This window comes from Diplotaxodon limnothrissa, linkage group LG23 (assembly GCF_057381915.1).
Source record: "Diplotaxodon limnothrissa isolate DT_005_m linkage group LG23, D_limnothrissa_male_GT1.1, whole genome shotgun sequence".
In the NCBI taxonomy this organism is placed as follows: domain Eukaryota; kingdom Metazoa; phylum Chordata; class Actinopteri; order Cichliformes; family Cichlidae; genus Diplotaxodon; species Diplotaxodon limnothrissa.
Window position 1 is genome coordinate 6,230,733 of NC_140617.1, and position 21,976 is coordinate 6,252,708.

A 21,976-nucleotide genomic window follows, 5' to 3' on the forward strand; every position below is an offset into this window, starting at 1 on the left:
GCCATGTTCTCAGTCGTTATTCTGAACAAACAAGAAAGAGTCATGGTGATACTGGCACAAATGGTCTTTATTGTTTTAACTACTATTCGACAGTCTTATAACAAATATGAACAACGAGAGTAGACATACTAAACCTGTAGGCATTAATTATTCCATCGTGATGCGTGTAGTCATTCGTGACTGCGCTACACACTGAAAGCAACGTTCTGAAAAGCGTCACAATTCAGTTACAAGAAACGTTGAAGTTTCATAAATGCATACCTTTGCCTAATAACAAAGGCATAAATGTGTTTGTTTGCCCCCCCGCCCGTTATATCAGTTGCACGGAAGTAGCTGGCAACGCAAGTAATCCGGGCGCTACAGCTTTAAGCAGCTGCGCGCGCTCCCGCGGACGGCAATCAGTTTCTGGCAGACAATCACTTTTTGGCACAACACCGGCCCATTCCTTTATTTCACACAACATGGCAACCATGACTTCAGAAAGTCAAACTCTTCTGCCAATCACAGAGCCCGAATCATCAGCTACACTGGGCGTTCTTTGGTTCACAGCCTCGGGTGTCCCCTATGGAGTGGCTAGTGTCGACATAATAAAGTTAAATTGGTTTTAGACCACTGAATGACATGAGAGAATAAGCTTTTATTGTTACATTTCACATCTTAAATACTATCAGACAGTGCCTAGAACTCTCTTTCTACCAAGAATAAGTCACGTAGCTTTATAAAACGTGAACAGTAGCATAAACGTGCAGCGCAGCAGTACAAATCAAACAGCCCCTTGGCAGCCGGTAACTTCTTTTGGGCCAATCAGTGAGGAGCATTGATGGAAGTGACAGGCTCCCGCCAATTCCGACTCGGGAGCGCGAGGCAGGCAGCAGGGTAAACCAGGGGAGCATGTAGGAGCTGTAGGAAGGAGTATGTGTTATGTTTTATGTGAAATAAATTAGCTATACATGTCGTTCGAATAGCAGCACAATATTGGTTTGCTACCACGGTGTATTTTCGGGTGTTAACGTGAACCTTGAGGGTATTTTGAAGTCACTTTGTCGGAGAACACAGCTAACGACAGAAGCACCGGGTTAGTGGTTGGGATGTTGGCGGCTGAAAACCCATCGGTGGAAGGACATTTGGCAGCATCGACTCCTCGTAGAAGAGGTAATGCTACGGCCCTGAATGCCATTAAAGCACACATATGTTTACATGTATATCATAGACAAAGTACAGTTTTGTCTTAACTACGTACAGAGTTGACAAACTGACAAAACTGTCATTTGCGTACTATAAAGTTATCCAACGCTAAAAACTGTTTTATATCGCGAGGCTATTTAATGCCAATGGGACGAGACACACACGGATTGTTTTTAAAAAAAAATGCGCCATTGTCTTGAGTCATTAAAGTCTGCAGTGTGCAGCTAACCTACTACTTTGCTGTTATAATGTCACTTAACGCCAATCCGGAAATTCTTAGCGTCGGATAACGTTTCAATTAGTTAAGTTAGGCTTCCGTTGGTCGGTATTTATATCTATCCAAATCTAACTGTAAATTAAAGGCCTTTAACCGAATGACAGTTGTATTTTTTTGCTCTACTTTGCAACTCAAAGCTCTGCCTCAGGTGCTTGGCTAAAGCTGCTAGGCTAGATGCTTAGCAGCAAACATGAAAGCCGGGTCACAGTTAACGCGTCAAAGCTGCTCCCTTCCCTTTAGCTTTACACACATTGACGTTTTGAAGCTGTTGTAACTGTGTCGTGTTGTTACGACCATCCTCAGTTGTTGTTTCGAGGGAGGTTTCAGCTCAGCACTTGGCAGGCAAAACGTATCCTGACAGACCCAAACTGAGGCGCTTGCCCGGTGGACTCTACCGGGCCTTGTTGCACCGATGCATACGCCGGTTGGCGGGAGAGCCAGCCAAACATAGCTACTATACTCGGTGTAATGTTGTTGTTGCAGCGTATTGTGCCGTTAATACAGCACATTCAAGAGCTACCTTTACTGTCAGATAAATGCATTTAATGCCAATCGATTAGTATTGGTTCTCGGACTGTTGTTATGACACTAGTCAGTAAATGCTATTTTACTACAAGCAGTCTTAACACTAAAAAGTGGTGTTGCCAGTGTTTTGTTTTGCTTTTTAAATGGATAAATATAATTTTTTGTGGGGGTATGGCTATTGATAAATATTTTATTGATGAATGCCAATATCTGTTCTGATAACGGTTCCACTTCTCCTAAAGTCTGATCACTCTGCTGGGAGTGGGGAGGGGGAAGTAGGCCTTAACAGGTTACCAGCATGAGTGTAACTGTTTTATTGTGTGTACATACGAAAAAACGTTAAACGCTATGTTTTAAGTATTACTTGCAATAGCAGTCATTTTACAAAGACAGCTGGGACAGGCTCCAAGATGGATAATGATACTTGGAAGTTTAAAACCTGTTCAGTTTTTTTTTTCTTTTTTTTTTTTTTTTTTCCTTCAGTCCATCAAAACCATTTCAAGTGCCTTGATGTGACTGTTGTGAATTGGCACTGTATCAGTACAACTGATTTGAATTGGGGCTCAGAAAGCAGTTTATTTGCTCTAAAAGGCACAGATGTTTCAAATATTCCAACTAATTACAATCACTTGTCTCGAAGCTTTTGCCATTGGTGAAATGTTTTTACGTCACAAAACAGTGCTCCTAAACTAATGTTTCCACAGAAATTCCCTTTCTCTACTTAAAGATTTATCAGAAATAAATAAGGAATTGATAAATATTTATAAAATCTTATTATATTATATAATATTATATAGTCTTTTTTTTTCTTCTTCTTCTTGAGCACTTTTACTGGCAGGTAATTTAAAACAAATGAATATCATGATGTGAAATTTTACTTTAATTATCTTTTAATGTGTCTGTTTTCATTTTTCAGGCATGGATTGTAAGTCAAGTAACAATGCCAGCAAGAAACTTGTACAAGGTAAATGCAATGTTTAATTTTTACTTCTACATTTTGTGAAACATATTACTCTTGACAATGAGAAATGAGACAATGCAGATTAAATGTTTCATAATTTCTGTGCTGTCTACTGTAAAATTATACCTTGCACTAACAGTGCCTGTTACTTACTTCTAGACTTTCTGTATTACTTTTTCCCTCATCAATATATTGAATCAAAATTGTGTCTTTCATCATACACAGTGGTGCAGCTCCAAATGATCCGTATTTTCTTCTGTCTCTAGCCCGTCTTCCTTTCAAGCGCCTGAACCCTGAACCTAAAGAGAACCAGCCACCTAAGCGCCCCTGTGCCCATTCCTGCCCTGAACCTGAAGTCTCAGACAGGGAGAATGAGAATGCATCCTCTCCTCTTTCTGTGCGCAGTGGCCCACCTTTGGTTAATGGTCGTGGGCCACTTGATGGCTTCATAAGCCGTAGACGCGCCACAACTTCAGATGAGAACATGATTATAGATCTGACTGAGGACAACACATCATCTCCTTTAAAGCCCCTTGCCTCATCTGTTTCAGCCTCTCCCTGCGTCCCAGCAAAAGATAAGCATCACTGCAAAGACACAACGGCTTCGCCTCAGAAGTCCTGCAGTGCTAATGGCGCTCCTAAAATGCAAACATTAGACTCTGTTGTAATCAACAATGATGATGATAAAGAGGAGGAGGAGGAGGAGGAAGAAGAAGAAGAAGAAGAGGAGGAGGAAAAGAACAACACCGCATCCATCTCTCAGCTTGACACAACACAGGATTCTGACACTGAAGCAGAGGAGCTGAATGAGTCAGGAAATGTTTCTAGTTTGGGAAACCGGTCCATGCAGTCAGTTTCATCAGTCACCTCTCCGTCTGAAAGCTCGCCAGAAAAGTCCAAGACGGATGACCCTACACCCGCTACTACACCTACAGTATGTACAGCACTCTGTGACCCTGCTTTTTGTTGCAGCCCACATTGGGCAGTATATTACTACAAACGTGACATAATCAGTGTTCAAAGAGTTTGTTTTTTAAATATAAATTATATATATAAATCTGCACATATCACACAAAAAACAAGATTTCTATTGAGTGTTTGCTTCCTATCATCAATAGATTGCTTTAATTTGATATTTACTCATGTAATGCATAACACTAAAGTACTAAATCATTAATAATTAACAGTGTGGTTTTTTTTTTTGGTTTTTTTTTGGGGGGGGGGGTAATCTTGGCTGTTCAGAAAAATGTCATTGTTAATTGAAGTAATTATACCATTGTTAACATTTAACATTGTTAAAATTTAAACATAGGAGCATTTGTGAAAGACAGGCAATGATCTTGAGCCATATTTCTTTTCTCTCACTAACAGGAGTCAAAGACCACATCCAAGATACCAGCAGATCAAAAAAAGGTCAAAAGACGCTCATTGAAGGTAAAAAAACAAACAAACCCAAATTGTTGCATTCGGTTCACTTTCATTTATTTATTTATTTTGTGAGCCTTTTGTGTGTCATATTTCTTCACCCACTTTATCAGTTTGTAGAAAAAGTGATAAATATTTGACATTTAGAGTTTACAGGAACAAGACGAGAGACTCCGGCTGCGACAGGAGAAGGAACGGCAGAAGGAAGAGGCCAAAGCTGCAAAAGAGAAAAAGAAGGAAGAAGCTCGGAAACTAAAGGAGGAACGAGAAAGGGAAAAACGGGAGAAAAAGGAGAAGGATGAACGAGAAAAACGGGAGAAAAAAGAGAAGGAGGAGAGGGAAAAGGCAGAGAGGCTAAAAGCAAAAGAGGAGCTGCGGAAATCCAAAATGGAGTAAGTAATGGATTATTGTTTTACATTGTAGTTGTCCATACTTTTCGCCACACCTGCAGTCATTTGAGAGACTTGCAGGTCAGCTGATGGAGGAATCTGAACAGTGAAAACACTTTCATTGTTTCATATGGTTGTAAAGATTTGTGTCCGTTGTGGCAGTGGAGCTGAAATGAAATGTGGTTTGGGTTATCCATATATTATTTATATTTCCCTCCACACTTGCAGTCATTTAAGCGACATATAGGGCAGCTGATAGAGGAATCCATATAGTCTATTCATTCAATCTGAATTAAGTTTTGTTTTTAAGTTTAGATTTGGTAAAATATTTTTGTTAACATCTGCCATAGGGCCAAGCTGGAAGAAAAACGAAAGAAAGAGGAAGAGAAGCGAATGAAAGAGGAGGAGAAACGGTTGAAAGAAGAAAAGGATGTAAGTTATTTTTCTTTTTTCTTTCTTTTTTTTGACAGTTATGTGCTCAGCATCTTGTTCTACATTCAAAATTAACCATTTGACTGTTCTGTTTTGTTACAGCGCCTCAAAGCTGAGAAAGCAGAAATTACGCGGTTTCTACAAAAATCGAAGATCCAGCAGGCTCCAAAGGTAAGTAGATTTACTAACCTGACATGAAAATTGATGGATGTCACATTTGAACTCTGATCTCTCCTTCAAAATCCGTACAGTTTCATAAAATGTCTTTTCTTTAAAACTACACCCACATTAAATATTTACAGCAAGTATTGTTAAGACAAAAAGAGAGCAGTCTACAGTGTATTTTTAACTAACTACTGTTACATTGTATAACAAGCTCAGTGTATTCACGTTCAGTTATTTAAAAATCTGTGCCCATTATCTACTCCTACATAAGGTTTGTGTAATCAAAGCAAACCTCTTTCATACAGCTGCTACCCGATTTTCACTGCACTGCAAACTTAATGTATGTATTGTTAAAAATACAATACTAAAGGTGAATGCTGCTCAGAGAGTGAGCTACCTTGGCGGAGGTTTGCATTCTTAGTGCTTCTCGTTTATATTGACTTCATGAACCTCCAGTATAATAATTGCCATGTGTTTTCTTCCCTTGTCATTTCAGACACTTGCAGCTGCGTGCGGGAAATTTGCTCCATTTGAGATCAAAGAAAACATGGCTCTGGCACCACTGTGCCGGGTTCAGTGTGAAGAGTCTGCTCTGGAGGAACTGGACCGATGTTTGTTGAATCCTGCTGATAACCTGAATGGACTGAAAGATTGGATTGGGCAAAAACCCAGACAGTCAGGACCCACAAAACCCAGACAGACCAACTCACTCAGGTGAGACTGGAATTGGTGGTAATCCCAATTTAACTTTTGTTTTGTAAATCTATATACAGCAGCAGTAATCCCTTGCTCAGACTCCTTGGGCAGAGGCGGTCACATGATCTTGGTTATTAACTGCTTAAGTTAACCCAGGGTTTGTCAGTTTAATTGCGAGCATGTTTATTTGAAAGAGGTGGCCCAGTTGCAAACATGAACAGGCAGAACATCTAATTTTTAAAAAGAAGTTAAAACTGTAATATTAGAAAAATATAAAAAAGTAAAATGCATAACACAGGCTGGAAGCAACACAGCTGCTTCTGAGCAGTACAAGTGTATTTGTTGTCAGGAAAAGTATTTTGAAGGCATTTTGGTCAGTTAGTCTGAACAAGATCTACTATATCAAAGTCAGCTAAATTGGACTGTAAAAAGTCAGGGGAAAGGTGAAATGATAACTATGCAAGTTTCTTCTTTCACACAGTGTCAGTGCCACTTCTCTATAATACACAGATGAATTTAATCAACTATTAAATTAGTATTTTCCTAACTGGCCCTAGGACGGTTACAGTTTCTATTCTGCATCACTGGTCATGTCCAATGGTCTGACAATAAAGTATAAAAACAAACATAATTCAAATGAATGACCAAAGTCTAAAGTACAAATGGATTATATATTAATGCCTGTAGAACAATAAAATTGTTTTAAATTGGTTCTCATGTATCATTTTTATAAACTGAAAAAAAAAAAGATAATTAAAATAGTCCTTCAAGCTTTTGTTTGTTTTCTTCCTCTCTCAGGGATTGTATAGCAGTGGAAGGGCCAAAACCAGATAGTGTGCCGGACCGTAAACGTTATGGGCCCATGAAGCTTCTGCAGTTTCGTGAGAATTACCGTCCAGCCTACTGGGGCACATGGAGCAAGAACAGTTCACACATCTCACCTCGCCGCCCCTTTAGACAAGACAAGGTGAAACCTTTATTTGTAATTTTATTAATGTCTTCTGTTCATGCACCACCCTAGCGGTGAATGTGCTTATGTGGGTTGCCAGTTTATGTGTAGCTGTAGTGATAGCAACTGTTCTCTACGACCATAGGGTTTACTTGACTATGAGGTGGACAGTGATGAAGAATGGGAGGAAGAAGAGCCAGGAGAGTCCCTGTCTCATAGTGAAGGGGTAAGTCTTTTTTTTGCCCCCCCATTTAATAACTGATTTAGACACATGCAGACATATAAACATATAGGTATTACTGTTCATCAAACAACACACCCACATTTGTTTTTTTTATTCTCTTTGAAATCATTGAAACCCGTTTCAATCACTCATGATTTATATAGAAATCACAGATTGTTGTCCCAAAGTCCTGGTGTGAAAACGACGTGTGTGTGTGTGTGTGTGTGTGTGTGTGTGTGTGTGTGAAGTGAACTAAAAAAAAAGACCATCTTGTGATGTGATTGTTCAACCATGACACAATAAAATGTTGACTGTGAGCACTTGGACCACACCTAATGATTTTAAACTCAGTCATATGCTTTTTAATGTTTGTTTATCCATTGGTAGGGGTTGATGAGTATGGCAAAGTATTCAAATCCATCTTAAATTATAGTTGACGTTACAGTATGCATCTTCAGCCATGCCATGATTATATGAAATGACAGCTATGCACGTTTCTTTTTACAAGGTGAAAACAATACCGGTTATGCTTTGTGGCTGGTAATAACTGTGACAGTGATTATTTTACTCGTTAGAAAGCTGTGAACTCTTGATCACTTTTAGGAAGATGAGGAAGAGGGAGGAGAAGATGATGACGATGACGATGATGGATTCTTTGTTCCTCATGGCTACCTTTCAGAAGATGAAGGGGCACTGGAAGAAGAGGTATGAGTCGAACTACAGTATTAGTGCCCTCTGTCACCTTACTGAAAGAATTGTTTGACTCTTCTAGTTTCAAAATACTTTGGCAAAGTTTCTTTTGGCGGTTCGCACAACTGATAATGCCCAATAAACCTCCCAGGATGGTGGTGACCTGGAAAAGCAGAAACTCCGTCAGAAACTGAAAGCAAGGGAGTGGGATGAGCTTATGTCCAGCAAGAAGAAGATGAAGGTCCTGGAGCCGATGGTGAGGGGCTGCATCTGGGAGGGAGAAGCACCTGGCTTTGAACTTTTACAGTCATATGTTGTGTGCTTGGTGGAGCCTTTACCCAAAGCAGACAACAGTCCCAGCCCAGAGGAGATGTCACTGAAGTCTCAGAGAGAAGAAAAATGTAAGTGTCTGTCAGATGTTTTGCTTGCATGCAAAGTTTGAATGGTAAATGGCCTGTATTTGTATAGCGCTTTACTAGTCCCTATGGACCCCAAAGGGCTTTACACAATCAGTCATCCACCCATTCACACACTGGTGATGGCAAGCTACATTGTAGCCACAGCCACCCTGGGGCGCACTACCAGGGGCGAGGCTGCCGGACACTGGCGCCACCGGGCCCTCTGGCCACCACCAGTAGGCAATGGGTGAAGTGTCTTGCCCAAGGACACAACGACCTACACATTGTCCAAGCCGGGGCTCAAACCGGCAACCTTCCGATTACAAGGCGAACGCCCAACTCTTGAGCCACGATCGATTGAAGAGCTGCCTGAGCTGCCTGCTCCTCTTGTGATTAATTATGGAGCAAGTAAAGGCGGCTCACTTTACCATAAATTGTGTGGGTGTGTATCTATCTGCATATTTAGCAAGAAATGTGCCATTTCTTCATTCAGTGAAGTGATCGTTAAGCTTCAGCAGCAGTTCTCAAGGTTCTTGCTGTGAAACTGTAACTGTTTAGCAGTGAACAGAAGTCCTGTCTGACTAAAAAGTCCCTCACAGGCTCCAGATGCAGGAAGAGCTGTATTGACTTTGAATGACAGTTTGATGTGAGGAAAGCTATGCAGTAGATCCATATTTCTAATGAATATACATGAAAGGTACATCTCCAGCTTCCCTGCTTCTGGGTTCCTGACCCCATGGATCCAAAGAAGTCATCTTCATCGGATAGGCTACTGTTTGTACTGGCCTCATCCAACTCTGTGTCTAGGTGATGTCTGATGAAGTTGAGACCTGTGGAAAGATGTATGGTTTTCAAAAGAATTAGGTCTGGGCATTATTGTGCTGTATAGGATGTTTGCCTTGAAAATTTGATCACACTGGAGATGTTTTTTACCAACTACTAAAACAAAATCTTGTCATTCATAGCCAACAAATAATTTGCGATGAATTCCAGATTACATTCAAAATCAGAACTTATGCAAGGCTAAGCAGTGCTGGCAAATAGTCTCCTTCAAAAAAATGTTTAGCCTTCCTCTTAGTTATAAACTTCTACACCTCATAATTGAAGTTCATTGAAGGAGTCAGGACAAAAAGTCACTTAATGAGAAAAGAAAAATATTAAAACAGCTTAATTACCAATGTAGTTTCTAGCAGAGAAAGGGAGTGATTCTGGAAATGCGCATCATTTATTTATATATTTTTTAAATCATTTAATTTTTAATGTGGCTCAAGACTGTGATCCTATAACCCACAGGTGTTAAGCTCCAGTCCTCGAGGGTCAGTGTCCTGAAACTATTAAACGTCTCCTTGCCGCTACACACCAGAATAAAATGTCATTTGCAAGACTCTATAGTACTTGACTCCATGCTGAGGTGGCAATTCAGCCGTTTAATTCATGTGTGTTGGAGTATGGACACATCAAAAAGTTGCAGTACACTGACCACCGAGGAATTGAGCTCAACACAGCTGCTGTAACATAAGGATGACATCCACCTAACCACAGCTAAAAAAAAAAAAACGAAATTTAGCATGCTTCCTCGGGTTAGATGTTGAGTTCTTGTTATGCTGAAATGTCGGTTTGTTTTGGCTCACACTGAAGACACCGCGTTATACAGCTGTTATTTTGTACTGCTTTTACGCAAAACATGCTTTGCACATGAGGGCAAGGGTGTTCATCCTCTTCAGTTCTAGCTACCTCTGCCATTTTTTAAAAATGTGTTTTATATCTGGTCATGTGACTGCATGGCTACATCTGATTGGTGAAAGAGTTACAGGTGGCATGATCCATTATTAGTAGTAGTATTATCTAATGTTATTAGATATAATGTTATTAGACTAGAAATTAATTATTTTTAAAAAAGTAACAAGTCAAGTATTGCCAAATATAGTGGAGTAAAAGTAGCAGTTCTTCTTCACAAATGTACTCAAGTAAAAAGTATGGTGTAACAAAGGTACTTTTAAAAGTACTTTTTCCCCCAAAACGTATTCAAGTTAATGTAACGGAGTAAATGTAACTTATTACTACCCACCTCTGTAATTGAGATCTCAAATTCTGACCATACAGTAACCAGCATGTTTACGAAATAAAATTTTTAGAGTAGAGTTTCTAGAGTAAGCCTTCAAAATAAAAGCAGGAAAAATCGTCTGTTATCAATTATCTTCTCATGGATGGATGGTAAAACAGGTGTAAAGTGTCTATATAAAGTCTTGCAAACTCTGGATCAACTTATTTTGGCAGCGGAATGGGTCATGGTTCGACGCTAGCCTAATATTGCACAGCACTGTTGGCTTCAAGGAAATAAATCTTTTGATTTTTATGTGAAATGTATTTAAATTCTAATAAATGTATGTATTTATGACATAACAATGAATAACTCCCTAATATTCTCGTCTTGGACAGTACTCGGTAAGCTCCTGCCTCTTCTGCATGGCAATCTCAACAGTAGCAAAGTGATCATCAATGAGTTTCGGGAGTTTTGTCGCCAGGAGATCACCTCCTCATCTCCTCCTGTTCTGTCCAGCCCTCAGAACCCAGCAGAAAATATTCCCAGCAGGTAAAGCAATGGTTAGGGAACAGTAAATGTAATATTCAGTGTGGACGTTTATGTTTGTATGGTGTAGTTGTATTGTCTTGAGATTTTTCCTTTCCCTCCTGCTTTGATCAGGATGCAGCTGCGACGCCTCATCAAGAACAATGCTATTTATGAAAAGCGTTCAGCCCACAGGCGATGCTGCTGGTATGTGCACCAAGAGGTTCTGTCCCGTTTTGGTCAGGAGGCTCTTCCAGTGCCCTGCCAATGGACCTACCTCACCACGGGAGCTCGAGAAGAACCCCGTGAAGAACCCCAGGCAGCCACAGGCTCTCAGGGAAACTCTCCCACAACTCCCCAGAGCTGCTCCACCACCCCTTCATCCTCTAACAAAAGGAAGAGCACAGGCAGCATGTCAATCACCAAGTTTATGAAGAGATGTAATGATCCTGAGCAGGTAGGTAAAGGTGGATTATGAGAGGTTTTTTTTTTTTTTTTTTTTTTTTTTTAAAGCCCTGTTTGCAGGACTGGTCTACAATGAAATATCCACTTCACATTACCACTTTTAAATATCATGTTACCAAACACGTGAAAGGATTTTCTTAAACTGACTGCAGCTTTTTACTGTTTACCAGACGGAAGCAATGGAGGCTGACGGTTTTCAAGCTGACACTGAGGATGATGATGAAGATGACTGTGTAATTATTTCTACCCAAAGTGGTAAGCTGCATAGGAAGATTATTTTTTTGTAAAACTTTACCTTTTAACTGTAATTTTCAACTTTAAGGTTTAAACCAAGATTCAACGACATCACAAGAAAATAATAGTGAATAAATGGATGTGAAAGTGTTCATTTTAAACATGGCTACAATCAAGTGAGGCCAGCATATATATGAGTAATTCCTGTGATGCAAAAGCTCAGAGTTCAGACTGCTGCAAATGCTCATTTTACTCTTAATTCTGTATAATGCCAATGAGAATGGCTCCTAACATAGTCATCTACTGTTCATACCTTTTTTGGAGTAGCAGTCAATCAGAAGAAGTTTTCCAGTAGTCTGTAGTTGGATTTTGATGGTAGTGATTGAATTTAAAAACTGTGTAGTGAACTTTTATTTCAGCTTCTGAAGTAGGGCATGTCAGAAAAGGTTTGAAAGTGAGTGAACTGAGGGGTACCACCAAGACCCAGTATAACATAAATGGGGATTGTTTTCAATTATCAAGTATGGAAACTTACTGTGGAGTCAAAGAATAAAATTATGGAGCTAGAAAATAATAGCACAATAGAGCCACTTTGAGCCAAGCATTTAACCTAAGCTGTTTATTACAGTTTCCTATATATATTATTCAGTTTTAAAGTGTATGTATACATTTTAGACACCTAAATTAAATCTTATTACATTTGTACTTTTTTTTTTTTTCTTTTCTTCAGGCCCTACAAAACAGACATCCAGTGAGGGAGATGGTACAATGGAAACAACCCCCTCTGACACTGCTGCTCTCCCCACTGCAAGCTCTGCGTCTGCCCTCGACACTGTCTGAGTGCAGGACAGGCAGTCTTCACCCAGTCAGACTACCCCTTTTCTGCCTAGAAATTCCTGCTTGCTGGATCTGAACTCCACGGTGTGCCAGACAGAATCAAGTCTTCAAGTAAGATGAAGCACCTAAGATACGGGTAACTCGTAGCAGGTAAACTCTGCTCAGGATTGAGTTCCCTCTCAACTAATTCAGTTCAGTCAGCAGCCATCGGGCCGATAGCAGCTATCCCTAATATTGGTGACTGGTTTGAATAAGGACAGGCTTGACCAGTATTCCAGTATTCATTGATTATATCTGATATTTGTGTTTAACGTGGGCCTATAGAGGGGAAGGTGAATTTCTCCGGCACTGCTTTAGCTGCTGCTGCAGATTTGGGTTAAACAGGGAGAAAAGCAGAACACAAATGGCCTTTTTTTTTTTTTTTCTCTTCCCCTCCACGAGAAGCATCCAAGACATCGAGAACATTATTTACGGTTTTTGAAATGTTCAATTCATCAAGTTGTGGATGTGATATTTTCTAATGTATATAGGTTACCAAAATGAGAAGCTTAAAGTCCATCTGTACATTTTCTTCTGATTTCCATGGGTTCATTTATTCTGCAACTTCTAAACCTGACAAACTCACTGGAGTAGTTGCTAGATCTGTACTTGTACAGTTAGGTTCAGTGCCACAGTGTTTTATAAATATGTATTTTCTTTATTTTTCAAGAATACTTGAACAGGATAAATCCATTAAACATGAATAAAAGTACTGCACTTTTATATACAGTTTATTTCTTGTCTCTTTGGGATGTTTTGTTATTCTATTAGTAGAGTTCTGTAAAAAAAAAACTGGCAGCTGAGTTGTTACATGGAACTAAATTCAGAAAATATTTGTCCCACAATGGGCAATTAAGTTTGACAGTTGATAAGTAATATATTAATGATGCACATGTGTTACCTAAATCTTTTGTTACACAACATCAGTAAACTGTCATGTTTAAGAAACCAATGCCAGGTGATTTAGGCTCACGTGGCTTTATCCTGCTGGAAACAGTCATCACTGTTATACACTGTTGTCACAAAGGAATAAACATAGTCAGGAGTAATATTGATGTTTACGCCAAATTCTGACTCTACCCTCTGAATGTTGCACCAGAAATTCACTCATCAGACCAGGCAACAGTTTTTTCCAATCTTCTGATCATTTTGGTGTGCGAACTGTAGCATCAGTTCTGTTGTTAGCTGACTTGAGTTATACCCAGAGAGCCATCTGCTTCAAGGTTAGACGTGTATTCAGAAATGCTCTTGCGCATATCTTGGTTGTAACGAGTCGCTATTTGAACAATCAGGCCATTCTCTGACATCACATCAACACATTTGCTGCGCACTGGGTATTTTCTTTTTCAGATCATTCTTGGTACACGGTACAGATGTTTGTGCTGAAAAATCACGTAAAGCAGCTGTTTCTAAACTACTTAGAGCAACATCTGAATACTGATACTGCAGTTCACCTTAGCCAATTTGAATGTATATGATAAGGGATAGAACACCAATCAGACTAAGCCACACAGACAGCACTTGGTGACAGTGGGAGGGAAAAACTCAGTTTTAACTGGAAGAGACCCCAAAAGCAGGCTCAGGGAGAGGAAACCATCTACCTGGTTACAGCTGGCTAGGGGGGCTGAGGAGTATTAGCAGCTCTAATTTGGTTTAAAGATGGTAACCTGTTTTTGACTTATTTTGCTGTTATTTAGTTAAAAAAACAAAACTGGGGCACTAACATGGTTTACCAGTTGAGAGGAGGGAAACTCCCACCAACACATCCATTAAAAGATGATGTAGTCTGGTTAAAGACACTTTGTATTTCATCCAATTAACCCTTTAAAGCCAGAACCATAAAATAATTGCCAGAAAATTATAATTTTATGAAAATGGAGTGATTATTGAACTGTCTGCATATATGAATTTTAAGTTGTATCATATTTGTTATAACCGGTTCTTTTCTTTTTGCAATTTATTTTTTTCATAGGGAAAATAATCTGCAATAATGCATTAAATATCATACACTTGACTTTAAAGGGTCCAAATCTGAGAGCAGTAAATGGCTGGCTGCTAAACTAATTTCACATTTAAGGTATCAGCACATCAAGATGTTGCACATATTATGAAGGCTTTGCAAATAAATACATGTCCAACACAGGAATAGAAAACATTTCTTATTCCAAAGACAACTTTTATTTATTTTTTTTAAACAGACTTCTGTTTGTTAAAAGTTAAGAGGCTTTGCAAGCGATCGTTATTACAGGCAGCTTAAAAAGCAACAGAACACCACTCGGAAGGAAACATCTGGACAGATCACAACTGCTCACTTAATTATTTCATACTGTTATGGTGCTAATGAAAGATCTACATCCCTTTTATGCAATACCTGTGGACAAGCGTTAGACTGCAGAAAGGTTTCTTTTGGCTGATTCAACCTCGGCTGTGAATGAAATAGTGGACATCAGTTTGTTTCCCCATCACCCAGTTCTAATTTGTGTGTTCAGTGTGCAACTGACCATTATTAGCAACATAAGAGGGGAAAAGACAGTAACCCCTAACCTTAGACTGATGTTACATAATTGTGTACATTTCCCTTGTGATGCATGGAAATGGTAAGAGGTAGGCTGTTGTCATTTAACCAACCACTACAAGGAGAAAGTAATTAGGTTTTAAAGTTCTACTTGGTAAATGCTCATGTACAGCAAAACCACAAACAAAATAAACGTATGCAGCTTGAATAAACTTTGAAACTTCAGTCTCTTTTGCAACTTGAGTTGTCACTGGATTCAGTTCGGACAGTTGGTGTTTTGAGGCGTTTTCATGTACTCGGACCCTTTTTATGTGGAGAAAAATAAGTGTTTGATGCAAACAAATACAAAAAAGAATTAACCACCATTTTCAATACAACAGAAATCCATGCTGCCAGAAATTTGGCTATCTCCATGCCAGGGTGGAGTTGGTTACACAAAGCTTCAACATAAAATTCAAACATTAATCATTTAAGTGTGAACAATGTAATAGTAGAGGTGTTTAGGCCCCTCCCTACTCCCCAAAATATCCTTCATTGTTACAAACTTACAAAATAGTTGATTCCAGTACTAGAATTGCCTTCACATTGTCACCACATGGCTGACACAATTATAAAACTATATATATATATGGGCCTCATCTTTTAATTATTTTTAAGTTACCCCTCTGTTTTGTCTCAACATAAATTTCAAAATTATCCAAAATAAAAATTTTGATTTATGAATTCTGATTTAGGCTCATGCTCATACTGAAGCAACAACAAGGAGCCCAAGGCCGCTCCGGAGCAGAGGACAAAAGGGCAACAGAAGCTTATGTATGTTTTCAGCAATAAAGCCAGACTCGTATCACATCAAATCAGTTAACAGACTACACTGAGCTAATCTCGAACACCGCCAAACAAAGCACAGAGCATTTCAAGTCTGAAGTAAAGCCAGTGCATTGACACCCAGCAGCCTTACAAAAAAAAAAAAAAAAAAAAATCACAGGAGCCGCTGAAGGAGCTGAGATACTTAACGTGATTCAACAACTGTATCTTGAACGGTCTTTGCCATTTATTTTTTTCTAAAGGGGAGGGAGTGGTGACACAGTTAAAACAGGGTCTCAACATGCTTTGAAAACTCTACCTGACTGACTTGGGTAGAACAGGAAAGACTGCAGCTGCAGAGTCTGTTTACTACACAGCATGTACAATCAGGATGCAAAACCCCCCAAAACAAGCATGTGCTCTTGCTTTCTCCTTCCATCTGTCAGCAGTGCTTCCTTCAACATGTCCTGCTGAAGCAGGCTGTGTTGTGACCTCATCCCCATGGGGAGATTATGCTCAGCCCAACAAATATATTAGGGTAACATTGCCCCTAATCTATCACTGCTACCGACTTAGGTTAGAGTTTGCAAAAATAAATGTGTCACTAGTAAAGGGCCGAATTCACCCCAGTAGTGTGAGAGGAAAGAGGAAGGTAGAGGGGAGGGTTCGGGAGAGAGTACTCTTGCTCAGCTCAGGCTCCGAATGTTTTCCAGCAGTTCCGGTTTGAGGAGAGTGGGGCTCTTTCCACCTGCAGCTGCAATATCAGCCTGCACAGCTGCATCCCAGGCAAACGTGAGCAGCGCAGCAGGGACCTAAAATATAAGGGAAGTCAGTACAATACAGATTATTTTTCGTTTAAAAGGGAGAAAATTAGTAGTTCAAATGTAAATGTGACACTTTACCTCAACATCAATATTACCTGACTAAAAACGACCTCAAACATTCACTCTCTGTTCTAAAAATTTGCCACAAACTAAAACCTGAATTAAAACCCCTGCTCTGTGCTGTGGGTTTTAACATTGAAGTTTGTTTTCATTCTCCCAGTGCCCACATTCATCAGAAAGAAATACTAAATACAGTGTTACATGTTAGGGCAACAATGGGACTGACAAAAAAATTAATCCACAGGCCAGTTTGCCAAGTAGATTCTGATTTCAACCCACCAAGTTGCACTCTGCGAGAGCAATGTCTTCAGATTCTTGTAGTTTTTGACCTCCAGGAGCAATCAGTTCAAAGGGCTGCCAACCGTCCACCAGAGACTCCCGCATGAAGGAAAACAGCACAGGCATCCGGTCCCAGGCATAAAATGTTCCTGAGAGGGTCACAAATCATGAGCAGTTGTGTCAACAATGCCCACAAAACTACAATGTGTAGGATTTTTCAGAGTAAAATGCTTTTGGTTTACTCAATTGATTTAATCTTGAAGTACATTTTAAATTGTGGCTTCACCTTGTAGCAGGTTCCCATCAGGTAGTCTCACCCTGAGCAGGGTGTAGTTGTATTTCCTCCTCTCCCTCTGTTCCTCTTTCTCCCTCATGGCTTTAGTGCGCAGCATGGCACTCTTCTCTACTAACTCACTCCTGTGAAACACACAAGGGACTCATTCGCTGATAGACAAACACTAGTAAACCAGGGAAACTTTTCTGGCTAGAGGCACATGACACACCCAGAGGCTATAAAAAGAACATCAGCATTAAATAATCCATTATTCTTGGGTGTGCTGTTAATAGTGGAAACCTAGAGTCAAATACTGCCATACAACCCAGGACAACTAAGAGTTAAAAAATAAATAAATCATAATTTCAATGCTGCAGTCGTTTAAAAAAAAAAAAAAAAAGAGGTGTTAGTTGTACACCCTTTCATGGAAACAGTATTCCCTGATGGCTGCGCCCTCTTGCCCCCATGTCTCAGTCTAATCAAGCATCTGTGGAATGTGCTGAACAAATAAGTCCGATCCAAAGAGGACCCACCTCAGAATTTACAAGACCTAAAGGATCTGTTGCTTTACATCATGTTGCAAAGTTATGAGAACTAATGATCCATCGAGGGGTCACTGTCTACTGCACACATCCAGGAGACTGTCACTGTCTCCTCTGAATCTTCTTTACTTGGTTACTCAAACTTGGAAACCATGTGGAACAAATATAACCAAAACCTAGTTTGATCACCAGCATATTTAGGGGCAAACTGTTACTTGTGGTTCTTTTACAGCAGTCTTGTAGGATAAATTCAAACAGGGATGAAGTTTCTCTAACCACACTGTCACAGACAAATTGCAAATCCTATGAGCCAAATATTGATCTTTACTCCATTTCACTGGAACTGCTACCACAGCGAGTGAAATCAAGTAACTGATCTGACTGCACAGACAATTCATTAAAGAAAAGAGAGACAACATTTCACTACCACCTAACTAGAATTTATAGCTGACTTGAATTAGATCCATTTTTTGGATTGAAAGTGAGTCTATACCTCTGCTGTTGCTCCCTTTTGAGCTCCTCCGCTGTCAGGTTGTAGAACTCTGGCGGCAGCTCAAAGCGTTGAGCGTTAGGAGACTGCCTGAAAGCTTGAGGCTGCCTGTCCAGCTGCGCTCTGACCGGCTCGCCTCTCTGAAGACGATCCCTCCTCTCCTTCATCAGCTCCAGCGCATCGGGGCTCTGCTCTGGCAAAACCAGGAACTCCTCTTCCTCCTCTGATCTCCGTGAAAGGTGGGCACGCGTTAAAACGATGTAAAGACTGAATGATGCATAAATGAAAATCACTGGCAGGTGAGCAGACACATACTGCTCATAAATATCACTATTCATTTACCTTGGCCCTCTATGGGAAGCATCACACTTGTAAAGCCCAGAGCCTGCAGGAACTCCCTGCTGCCCTCCACAGACTTTACTTTCTCCTGAAATAACACAAGGAATCTTATAAGACATGCAAAATTATCTTGTTTTCTTATAGAAATCCCATAAAGTCTGCTACAAATAGTTAGTCTTGATCCAGGAACGTTACACACCTGGAACACTTTGTTGCTGAGTTTAATTTTCCTGTATTTCTCTTCTGTGGGGTTCTTGCATATATTTTCAACATATCTGGAAACAAAACAATGACAACAAAAAAAAAAACCTTTGATGTCTAGAACAGATATTCAAAATCTGTGACAACAGCATAAAACATTTACATATGTAATTAACATCACCATCAGCGTCTTACTTGCTTATGATGTCCACAGCAGCCTTCACTTTCTCTCTGTCTTTGTTAAATGTGTGCATCATCATAACAGACGCCTCGACTGCATCTTCCTCAAACCGCTGCAGGGAAAAATTGCATGTTTATCAAAAGCACCGATTAGATAAGCATTCAGTCTGACTGCACACACGTTATAACTGAACCAACATCCTCAGACATACCATTAAAATGGCCTCTTTAATGTGTATTTCCCTCTCACTCTTGGTTAATGTGGCTCCAGTTAGTGGACAGATGAAATAGACGCCTGATACTGAGAGAAGGGTGGGATCTTTCACTGGCACTTTGGAGCCCTGGGAGGAAAATGTCAATCAGTGTTGTTAGATTCAGTGATGAAATTTTCATCCACACTAACAGGCCACCGCTATTACTCTGAATTTAATACAGCTCACATAACTAGGCGGCTCCTTTTCTGATATTCTGAATTAGGCCTCACAACCACTGACGTATTTTCCAGTAAGGACATGTATAATTCAGGTTTCAACAAGCATATAGGGTTTTTTTTTTCATATAAAAAAAGAAAGTTCTGGCTTTTCAACTAAAGAAAACCACTAGGATTGTGATAAAATAATTTTAGTACTGAACAGATTTAAGGTAAATAAGGGAAGATTAAAACAAAAGCCCACTGTCTGGCTGGAGAAGGACACCTACTTTTATGAAACTGACATTGAGATGAACAGCTGTCTGCACCTATGCTGCCCTTTTCAACACTGGACACTGTATGATAGGCTGTGTATAAACAGGAATATTTACTTTAATCAGTCATGAAAACAGCTTATCAGGAGTACTGTCTTCTTCAAAGTGAAAGAAAAAATTGAAATATTTTAAGAAGTTAACCACAGTCGATGTGAACCAAAATTAGCATGAAAATTGTGTCACAATTCTGGTTTATGCAACACTTACCTCTGCTGCAGCTGCCTTTTCTTTTTCAGCAAGTGCAGCTGCCTCGGCCTCAAGTTCTCTTTTTACTGCAAGCACGTGTAGAAAACAACTGTTATAACCAGAATATTTTTTAACAGTTAATAAATAATTTTTTTAACCAAAAATATTACCTCAAAATAAAAATCTTTGCCGTTTGCTTTATCAGTTTAAAACAGTATCTAATCATATCTACTTCCCATTGACAGGATCAGCATCTTAATATAAACATAAAGATTATATACTTGATGCAAATCTTCCCATGAATACAAAAACAATGATTTTTTTTTTTAAAATAAATACTTTTTTGGTTCAGGGACGAGTTGCTACCTCAAGTGGAGGAATTGAAATATCTGAGGGGGGAGAAAGGTCTGGGCTTCTCTGCTTAGGCTGCAGCCCTCACTAACTGGCCTCAGTTAAACAGCAGAAAATGAATGGGTGGGTGACTTCTATGATTATGTGGTTTTTCAGAGGTAATAAACGTTTTTGGTGGCTGATCTTTCATACACTGGATATAGTGTACAGTAGCAGACAACAAATTTAGAAGATATGTTTTTTTTTAAACAGATCAACTATAATAATCCGTAGAGTGCTTCACAGTCCAAAACATGTTTTAATACCCACAACTGAATTATCCTAATACCCACAACTGAAACGAGGAGGCTGACGTTCATCTGTGTTTGATAGACACCACCTGGTGTAATAACAGGGCTGCATGTCTCACCCTGGGTCCTAATGGCGTCCTGGGAGGTGTGAACCTTCGGCTTCTGATGCTGTTCAATCCTGGCCAAGGCTGCAGCTCCAGCCCTCTGGGCTCCTTCACTGGGGGCATGGCGATCGTGCTTGACACTGGATCTGCCCTGCACCACCTCAGGCTTGGCACTGTAGGGTTATTAGGAGAGAAACAGGACTATAAGAGGAGACGTGTTGTGGCTTCACAGTAGGAAGAAGAAAAGACAGTGCTAAGCTAAGTAGCAACGACAACAGTACAAACACGTCAGAATCACAACAGCTCTGCTTCCTGTTGAGAAGCAGGTTTGCTTAGTTCTTTAACTAAACAAGCTTGTGCAGGGATTAACTGTTAGTCAGGTCACCATGAAATTATACAGTCGCCCCCCGCCGTGCTCAAGAATATATAACAGTTAGCCGTTTGACAAACACCCGTGAGAAAAACACACACAAATTAGCACTGTTGTGGTTAGCTTCAATACATGGGGAGACGGAAAAGCGGTAGTCATTACTGATCAGCTGTCAGCTATGAGATAAGCCCGTTTAGCCAATGTTAAATAGCTATCTGTGCGGCTAGCTCTGCTTAGCGCTGTAGCAGCTGAGAAAAGAAAAGTTTGTTATTTGCCTGGTGTCTTCCGTTAGTTTCTTCCCGGGTCCCGCGGATTTAAATTTGATGTCTTTCTTAAAGTCATCGAAAAACTTCTTCATTTTCTGTAGCTGCACAAAAATCTGACTACCAGGAAAAAAACAAACAGATGGGCAGCACCCAGCCTGGTTTTAGCGAGGAAGAGGAGGACCACAACAAATCAAATGAGAACAAACTGCTTCCGCCTCATCACGAGAGACGGTCGCCCCCTCGTGGTTGAACTCAGAACTGAAAGTCCAACCAGATCAGTTGTTCGTGTTTTATAAGACAACTTTATTTTTTATTATTTGACCTTTTTGTTTGTTTGTTTGTTTGTTTGATTACATGTACTTACATGTTTGCTGAAATTACCCGAGTATTGACTGGCTCACACACACACACACACAAACATATTATGCTATCACATTCTGGAAACACATCACATTAAGTTACTAAAAGCTAATTTTAGCTGTTCCCTAATTCACAAAGTGGTTGGCCCAATGCAATGCAAAAAATGTTTTGTGTCTCTTCCTGAGCTCGAACCAGTGATCTTTTACTTATTAGGTAAAACTGTAAACCAGTTACTACTATGGCAAACATAATGAGCTGTATCAATGTTAGACTAATATCAGTGTGAACAGTAATGAAAGAACAAAAGGAAAAACAAATTAAAAGAGATTAGTAAACGA

General features: G+C 39.8%; 2 protein-coding genes across 3 annotated transcripts; one reads left to right on the plus strand and one right to left on the minus strand.

Moving 5' to 3' along the window:
- Positions 1-1,050: 1,050 nt before the first annotated feature.
- On the plus strand, positions 1,051-12,423 carry chaf1a (chromatin assembly factor 1, subunit A (p150)). 2 transcript variants are annotated; one of them, XM_085348283.1, is made up of 17 exons: positions 1,051-1,152; positions 2,904-2,951; positions 3,215-3,609; positions 3,655-3,882; positions 4,320-4,382; positions 4,521-4,765; positions 5,113-5,194; positions 5,297-5,365; positions 5,856-6,073; positions 6,854-7,022; positions 7,150-7,230; positions 7,831-7,932; positions 8,069-8,318; positions 10,755-10,908; positions 11,020-11,341; positions 11,520-11,604; positions 12,314-12,423. In XM_085348283.1, the coding sequence occupies exons 1-17, from the start codon at positions 1,089-1,091 to the stop codon at positions 12,421-12,423; spliced, it is 2,685 nt and encodes an 894-aa protein (XP_085204409.1). In that variant the 5' UTR covers positions 1,051-1,088. The 2 variants fall into 2 exon arrangements, with proteins under 2 accessions (XP_085204409.1, XP_085204408.1); XM_085348282.1 differs by having other exon boundaries at positions 3,215-3,882.
- A 3,505-nt stretch (positions 12,424-15,928) lies between these two features.
- On the minus strand, positions 15,929-21,451 carry ubxn6 (UBX domain protein 6). Its single transcript, XM_085347839.1, has 11 exons — positions 21,288-21,451; positions 20,658-20,815; positions 19,919-19,983; positions 19,180-19,308; positions 18,983-19,080; positions 18,786-18,861; positions 18,590-18,674; positions 18,251-18,470; positions 17,228-17,358; positions 16,942-17,090; positions 15,929-16,590 (listed from the first exon to the last, which is right to left on the minus strand). The coding sequence occupies exons 1-11, from the start codon at positions 21,368-21,370 to the stop codon at positions 16,465-16,467; spliced, it is 1,320 nt and encodes a 439-aa protein (XP_085203965.1). The 5' UTR covers positions 21,371-21,451; the 3' UTR covers positions 15,929-16,464.
- Positions 21,452-21,976: the final 525 nt, after the last annotated feature.

Excerpts from the sequence above, each read along its gene's own strand:
- chaf1a (XM_085348282.1), top strand. The coding sequence starts at position 1,089 with ATGTTGGCGGCTGAAAACCCATCGGTGGAAGGACATTTGGCAGCATCG. Across the intron at positions 4,766-5,112 it reads CTGCGGAAATCCAAAATGGA|GGCCAAGCTGGAAGAAAAAC; the intron begins GTAAGTAATGGA and ends CATCTGCCATAG. Across the intron at positions 7,023-7,149 it reads GCCCCTTTAGACAAGACAAG|GGTTTACTTGACTATGAGGT; the intron begins GTGAAACCTTTA and ends CTACGACCATAG.
- ubxn6 (XM_085347839.1), bottom strand. The coding sequence starts at position 21,370 with ATGAAGAAGTTTTTCGATGACTTTAAGAAAGACATCAAATTTAAATCC. Across the intron at positions 20,816-21,287 it reads AAACTAACGGAAGACACCAG|TGCCAAGCCTGAGGTGGTGC; the intron begins GCAAATAACAAA and ends ATAACCCTACAG. Across the intron at positions 18,675-18,785 it reads TCAGCAACAAAGTGTTCCAG|GAGAAAGTAAAGTCTGTGGA; the intron begins GTGTGTAACGTT and ends GTGTTATTTCAG.